The sequence below is a fragment of the Microtus oregoni genome, unplaced genomic scaffold, assembly GCF_018167655.1.
Source record: "Microtus oregoni isolate MIOR12 unplaced genomic scaffold, Mior012 000008F_ref0000371, whole genome shotgun sequence".
NCBI classification, from domain to species: Eukaryota; Metazoa; Chordata; class Mammalia; order Rodentia; family Cricetidae; genus Microtus; species Microtus oregoni.
The window spans coordinates 55,720,703-55,728,997 of NW_024543067.1; the positions used below are offsets into that span (position 1 = coordinate 55,720,703).

An 8,295-nucleotide genomic window follows, 5' to 3' on the forward strand; every position below is an offset into this window, starting at 1 on the left:
TCTCCACGGGAACCAAGAACACACATTGTACACCAACATACATGCACACAGAACACTTACAGACATGAAATTAATAAATTTCTGATATACACATTACTTATAAATATTTTAATTACCCCAAAGATTTACTGTACTTTTGTATTATGTATGTGCATATGTGTGCGCACACATGTATTGTACACATGTTATGCTTGAACATGTGTATGTTAGTGTAGACACTCATGTTAAGGCACATCTGTGGATATCAAAGGATAATCTGCCCATGTAAGGCAAAAATACTACATATACAAATCTGAAATTATATTGTACCATTGCAGTGACATTTCTCTTATTTTTGTCAAAGGGGAAGAAAATATTGTATCTCCTGTAATGTGACCACCCAGAGGTTAGGTCACAAAACCATAATAATTTTAACATTATGGACCGTAGCCCCAGCCCCCTGACCTGGGAATTGCATTAGACTGGACACCAAATCCCAGCTTGCCAGCACCCCAGGAAGGGTCAGGGCCACTCCCATAAGGTATTTAAGTGGGCTCACAGAGAAGAAACATGCGGTTCCGGGTTTGCATGTGCTCCCTGCTTTCCTGTCTCCATGCCATGCACTAGGCCATCCGAGAGCACTGTATTTAATAAAATGATGGGCATTTTAACTTGGTTTGATCTGACCTAATTGGAGTTCTCGAGCAATCTAAGTGCAGCTTCCATGATGGTTAACCACCAAGGGGCATTTTGACAGACACAGCAACAAACAAAAATGCAGCTGCAGTTTTCCTTAGTTTCATATTTAGTTATTTGCTTATGTAGGGGTCTTCCATATCCACTCCCTAGAATAGGTGGAGGCCATTCTTACCATTTAGTCTGTTGTACTTAGGTGTGTTAAAACATGTGAAAGACAGCAATGTCTCACATGTGTTCCTCTGGGGAGAGAGCTATTCCAAGCATGGAAGCCTGCCTGTTTGGAGCCTGTAACCCTATCAAGACTACCTCTGTTTGTTATAGAGCCCTGCTTTTTCTCTGATCTGGTCAGTACAACCTTCCCACACTCAGCAAGTCCTCTCATTTACTTTCCTAGGCATTCCTAACTCCATCATTATAACCCTAGTATTTTTAATTGAAAACAGACTTTTTCTTACAATACATTCTGATCCCAATTTCTCCTCCCTAAACTCCTCCTAGAAATTCACTACCTTCCCACCCACCCAAATCCTCCCTCTCTCTCTTTCTCCCTCATTAGAAAACAAACAGGCATCTAAAAAATAATAATAAAATAATAACTAGAATAGGACAAAACATAAAAAAACAAATTATCCAAAAAATAGAGCCAAAGAAAACACATGAGAAAAAAGCACAGACATAGAGACACACACATTTACACACACTGAAATCCCATAAAAAGAGAAAATCAGAATATAAATCATGTAAATAAAAGACCTGTAAGGTAAAAAAAAATCCTAGAAAAAGCATTATGAAACATAAAACCTCCAAAAATATCATTGAGTTCATTTTTTGTTGGCCATCTACTGCTGGGCATGGGGTCTGGCCTAAGGTGTGGCTTATATACTCAGTGAGACTCCATTGGAGACACTATTTTTTCATTTAAAAGATGTCAAATGCTACCATTCTACCATCTACTTAACTCTAATCTGGGTTTCATCATAACAATCACACAACTAACCCTACAATGCTCATATTATCAACTCCACGAAAAAACCAAACATCTATAAAGTCCACACTTACTTAGGCCTCTCATCTAATTATGATTTTATTTAAATAAAACTCAACTAGTGCTTATGGTTTATATTTTTCTTACTTACAAATCTATTTTAATTATGTCATACTTTGTCACTGCTGGACACCACATTTTCTACCCAATGATAAATCTTAATTGAACGTGAGAAGTTTCAAATCACTCATGTTTATCTCTAATTCAAATCTAGTTTAAATATATTTCCAAATTATTTCAGTAGTCTAGCAAGTGCTCTGTACACTTCCACGCTGGCCAGTAGCATGTTGTCCTTCTCCAACAGCCCCTCAGATGGGCCTGCATGCATATACCTTCCTTCTTCTGTCTCTTCATCCCAAATGTCTTTACTTAAGTAACTGTACTGACTAAAACCCTTAGGTAACTGAAAATTATATAACTCCATCTTTTTCTCAATATACATCTATGTAATTAGAATATTTGCTCATTTGTTACTGTTATTTATCTATCAATGTCATCTTCCCAAATAAGAAGCGGTCCTGTCTATCACATATCCCATATTATTCCAATGTTTTGTTCCTTGTATATTGCATCTATTATTCAGCACAAACTGAATTAATAAATTGCTGTAATAAATACATCATGCCCTCTGTGCAGTAAGCTTTCTCGGTTGACCATGAGTTTAAAGACATGGGGACAGGAATCTACAAACCCTAAATGGGTCTGACGGAAGAGGTTTTCAGGCAGCAATCATGTGATCCTGCATTTCAAACTCTCATGATCTAATTACTTTTAACCTTTAAAATCAGTTCTCTGCAGACATACTGATGTCATTCAAGGAGTAAATAACCTGGAGCATGTCTTGTTTAGCTTATCACAGTTCTTACCTAGAGTGCATAACATCAGTGAGTGACCTCCAGACAGAATCTGGTACTGCTCTTCACAGAAATTTACAGTCACCACAATTGAACACACTGCTCTGCAGCAACACTTTTGACGGTTGTTGTTGTTGTTGTTGTTTCCCCAGACATGCAGGATGCCATTTCAGTTCATTTATTATGGGCCACCTTGCTTTGGCTCAGATGAGCTCTGTTAACACTCAATGTGCCTCATTTTACTTTTCACATTGACAAGCTTCTTCGTGAAACTATTTAATATAATTTTCCATTCCATACATACTATATGATGAAAATTAAAGATACCTAGGCATTGAGAAAAAAAATGTCGTCTCACAGAAACCGAACAGATAGAAGTAAAGTACTGCATACATACTGGTCAAAATGAGTGGAAAAAACATAATATTTTGATAATATTTAAATATTTCCTAATCTAGCTATGCTGTATTCAGCTTGGATGGCCAGATGAGTTTTCTCACTGAGGTCACATAAGCTTGATTCTTTGCTTAATCTTACTCTAGAATTTCACTTAACTTAAATACAGTATTGGATTTTAATGAGCCCTTTACAGTAAACACACAAGCAAACATTCTCCACATTTGCTATAAAATGATTGGGGGTGAATTCCATCACACTGCATTTTATTCAGTTTTGGTTTCTTTAAATGATTATGCAGTGCACTGTGTTAACACTTTCAACTAGATTTGGAAAACAAGGGTTAAAAATATAATGTTTACTTCTGTAAATGTTACAAAATTTTAAATTTAAAATATATGTTAGTAGTATTACTTGTAATAGCCAGAACCTGGAAACAACCTACATATTCCTCACCCGAAGAAATGGATAAAGAAAATGTGGTACAATCACACAATGGAGTACTATTCGAAGGTAAAAAACAATGACATCTTTAAATTTGCAGACAAATGGATGAAACTAGAAAAAACCATCCTGAGTGAAGTAACTCAGACCCAGAAAGATAAACATGATATGTACTCACTCATAAGTGAATTTTAGGCATGAAACAAAAAAAAACCAGGCTACAATCCACAACCTCAGAAATACTAGGCAGAAAGAAAGACCCTAAAAGGGACACAATGGAGAGCTCAGGATGGGGAAATAGTTAAGATCTCCTAAGTAAACTGGAAGGGTAGAATGGAGGGGATGGAAAATGGGAACATATGGGTTAGAGATGGCCAAATTCGGAAGGGAGAGAGAATGAGAACAATGAAAGAGATTATCTTGATAAAGGGAGCCATGATAGGGCTATGGAGAAACCTGGTGCAAGGAAATTCCTAGAAATCCACAAGGATTTCCCTGGCTAATACTGCTAGCAATAGTGGAGAGGGTTTCTGAACTGACCTTCCCCTATAATCAGATTAATGACTACCCTAGTTGTCATCATAGGACCTACATCTAGTAACTGATGGATGCCAATGAAGAGATCTACAACCAAGAACTGGGTTGAGTTTTTGGAGATCAGATGAAAAGAAAAAGAAGGGATCATATGAGCAAGGGGAAGGGAATAAAGATCATGATTGGGAAAACCACAGAGACAGCTGACCTGAGATAATGGGAGCCCATAGACTTTGGATTGACATTTGGGGAACTTCCATGAAACCAAACTAGGGCCTTTAAATGTGGATGACAGTTACGTGACTTGATCTGTTGAAAAGGGGGTGCTGGCAGTGAAATCAGGACTTATCCTGGGTATATGAACTAGCTTTTGGGGGCCCATTCCCTTTGGTGGAATACCTTGTGATACACTGATACAGTGGGGAGGGTCTGAGTCTTGCCACAACTTGTTACTTCAGACTTTATTGACTGCCCAAGGGAGGCCTTACCACATCTAAGGAGAGGATTGGGGTTAAGTGGGGGAAGGTGGGATGGGGAAAAAAGAGGGAGGGAGAATTGGGGTTGGTATGTAAAAATAAAAATAAATAAATAATAAAATAAAATGTATGCTACTGTGAAGGCGAAGGCGTAAGTCACAAACAATCCGACACCAGTTTGGAATTATGATTAATAGAATGGTTATTTATTTAAAGAGGAAAAAACTTACAGATCACCATCCCAGACAACAGCCCTCTGCGCAATCAGGAAGGGAGTCTAGTAGCCAGAAGCAGAGCAGGAAGTAAGAGAGAGCGAGGAGGGAAGTGGCCGCTTTTTTAAAGAGAGAGACCACACCCCAATGGGTTGGTATCTCAGCAGCTATTGGCTGGAGGAGCGGAAGGACCTCCCGCAACATCTCCCCCTTTTGTTTAAGTAAGAGAGTTATAAACCTACTACGAAATTATATACAATAAGTACAAATATCCTATTCTAACTAGCTTAGGTCTTGTATAATAAATAACTTGGCCAAGTCATGAGAGAAAAGTAACTACATTTATATAGTCTTCAACCCCATCGAAGATCTGAGAAGGGAAATAATGTTACCTGGGTAATTAGGAAGTTCAGTAAAACAACTTCCAAAACATGCAACAAATCACAGAGACAACTAGCTACCTGGGCAATCACCCAAAGTCGTGTTTACAGCATTGAAGCAACCAACTTTGGCTAAGGCCTAACATAACTGACATACCATTTTCAAAGGCAAGCAACTTTTCAAAACTATCTTATCCTGTCTTGGCAGGATATGACAGTCCTGTTTTATCCATTGATGCACGCTCTGTATCTCTGTCAGTGGTTGAGGTATGGACATTTCTTTGCCCAAAGGCCAGTTCTGCCAAAAAGAAAGGCTCCAGGTAGAGTGTCTTTGGTGCTCAACATTCTCTCGGGAATACATCAGTGCTGCCAGGAACAATTGTGTCTTACTATAACAAAACTCTGAGTTAGATTAAAGGCCATTTTCTACAGTTCTTTGAAGAGGTTGAAGATTATCTATCTATACTGAGTATAATCTATATGTATCTAAAGAACGTGATTAGTCTAATTATAAATGACAAACTTAGAATACTATTGATCTATATAATTCTCAATACCTATCTAACTTAAAGACTAAGACAATAAACAACTATGTAGCAAATGAGGATAATGACCTCCAAATACAAACAATGTACAAATATACATTACAATATGGAAAATATATATCAATACACAAACAATATATAAGTATCTTAATCAGAGGTAGAAATGTACACTGCAATATGATAAATATATACAATATATATATATATATATCAATACATAAAAATGTTTTAAACAGAGATAGAAACATGCATGCATACAATAGTCAATATAATTTAACATTGTATCTATAAGAATAGATACCAATATATTTGTCTCAAAACAATAACTCACAAGTACCAACAAGTACCAATAAGGGTAGGATTAAAGCCGTGGCTTTGGCAGCTAGATCCAGCCCATTCCTTAGCTTTCCAGCCTCATGGCAGAGGTATGGGTTGTAGCCATGTTTACTGCCACAACTCTATGGCCTTTTAAGATCCCTGCCAGCAAGCAAACTGCAGCATTCTGCTCACAGACCACATTCAGTCAGACTACCTGCTTGAGTCTGAGTCAGAGTTTGCCCTGGCAGGACGGCCCAGAAAACTGGCATTTTAAAACAGCACAACTTTTTTCCTGCTACAGCTGAAAACAAACAAGCATTCAGTTGGCTTTTATCAACACCATTTAAGTGTTTCATGGCAGCTGCAGGGTTTTGCAGCTAAAGCTGAGTCAGGAAGCCTCTCTTAGATGACAGTGCTTGCTTGCCCCTAGCAAGCAGAGCAGATCCGAGAAATTGCTGCTATGAAGAAAACATGCTTTACTCTATTCTTTCCCAAGCTTTCTCAGGCTTTCTGTGGATTCAGTTGTCCACACATTGGGGGCCAGATGAAGGCTAAGGCGTAAATCACAAACAATCCCACACCAGGTTGGAATTATGATTAATAGAATGGTTGTCCCAGACAACAGCCCTCTGCACAATCAGGAAGGGAGTCTAGTTGCTGGAAGCTGAGCGGAAGTAAGAGAGAGCGAGGAGGGAAGTAGCTGCTTTTTTAAAGAGAGACACCACGCCCCAATGGGCTGGTATCTCAGCAGCTATTGCCTAGAGGAGCAGAAGGACCTCACGCAACACTACTGCTTGCTATCATACTTATTATATTAAAACATATAAACCTTAAGTGTGTATAATTTAGTAATATGAATATTTGTAATATAGTACCATAGATAACCTCAGCTCAGATTACGCTTTAGGGGTCAGGGTATAAACATTTGCATATAAATATAATTAGGAATACATTAATGCATCTCAGTAAAAAGCACATTTATTATGAAGATATTTTTCTTCTTACAAGCTTCACCAGTGCATTTTTTACTTCCTTGTTTCTCAAACTGTATATCAGTGGATTTAACATGGGAATCACTGTGGTATAAAACACTGAGGTCACCTTCTCATGGATGAGTAACCCATTTGAAGCGGGTTTCAGATACACAGACATGAGCGACCCATAAAATATAAGAACAGCTGTCAGGTGGGAGCTGCAGGTGCTGAAGGCTTTGGACCTGCCCTCTTTAGAGTGGATGCGGAGGATACTGGTCAGGATAAACGCATATGATATGATGATTGTCAGGCTGGTGGCTACCATGTTAAATCCACCAATGACAAAAATAAGAAGCTCATCGACATAAGTGCTGGAGCAGGACAGTTGAATAAGAGGGACAATGTCACAGAAATAATGTTTAATGATGTTGGATTTGCAGAACGATAACCTTAATATGCAGCCCCCGTGAATCAGAGCATCAGTGATGCCCACTGAAAAGACAGCAGCCACCAGGAGGGAGCAGACCCCAGAGGACATGATGACAGCATAGAGCAGAGGACTACAGATGGCCACATAACGATCATAGGCCATGGCTGCCAACATGTAGCATTCAGAAATGGCAAAAATACAGAAGAAGAACAGCTGAGCCATACAATCAGAATAAGAGATAGCTTTATCCCTGCTTAAAAACCCCACCAGCATTTTGGGGGTAACAACAGAAGAGTAGCAAAAATCTAAAAATGACAAACTACTGAGAAAATAGTACATGGGGGTATGAAGTTGAGAATTCAGCTTGATGACCACAATCATACCAAGATTTCCCACCAGAGTGACTATGTAAATCGCCAAGAAGAGACAGAAAAGCGGCAGCTGAAGCGCTGGCTCCTCAGTTAACCCCAACAGGAGAAACTCAGTCACCATCGAGTGATTTCTTAAGCTCATTTTCCTCTGAAAATTGTCAAGATGAGGGGCGGTAAATGTCAAATAAGAGAGAATCTGAGCTGGTCTCTGGTCCTCCAGAGCCCAGGTGTTTCCAGCTGTGAAAACAAAGACCATGTTATGAAATTCAAAGGGGAAGCATCTACATAGGAAAGCACCTACTACCATCAGTTTTATGAATCATCAAAACACTTCACCATCCCCTCCTGGGCCTCAGATTCCCTGGCAAAAGTCCAAACATCCCACCCCAGAATCTAGGACAGGAGTGATGATCAGTATTGTGAAGGCTTTTTCTGAAGCCCAGCAGCAGAAGTGCATAACAAAGAGAAAGGGCCAAGACTCCTCAAAAACACAGGTGGGCATCTGGGAGCCACTCTAGGTTCAAGTCTCTTGCCAACTCTAAGGTAGCTCCCTTAACTAAGAATTGTGCTTCCGTGCTCCCGTATCTAACCTTCCTTTATCCCAATCCTCCTTTTTCCCCAAGTTCCCCCCATTCTCC

At 39.1% G+C, this 8,295-nt stretch overlaps 1 protein-coding gene across 1 annotated transcript; it reads right to left on the reverse strand.

Moving 5' to 3' along the window:
- Nucleotides 1-6,863: 6,863 nt before the first annotated feature.
- LOC121451971 (olfactory receptor 8D4-like) lies at nucleotides 6,864-7,799 on the reverse strand. Its single transcript, XM_041657815.1, has one exon. The coding sequence runs from the start codon at nucleotides 7,797-7,799 to the stop codon at nucleotides 6,864-6,866; it is 936 nt and encodes a 311-aa protein (XP_041513749.1).
- Between the last annotated feature and the right edge of the window lie 496 nt (nucleotides 7,800-8,295).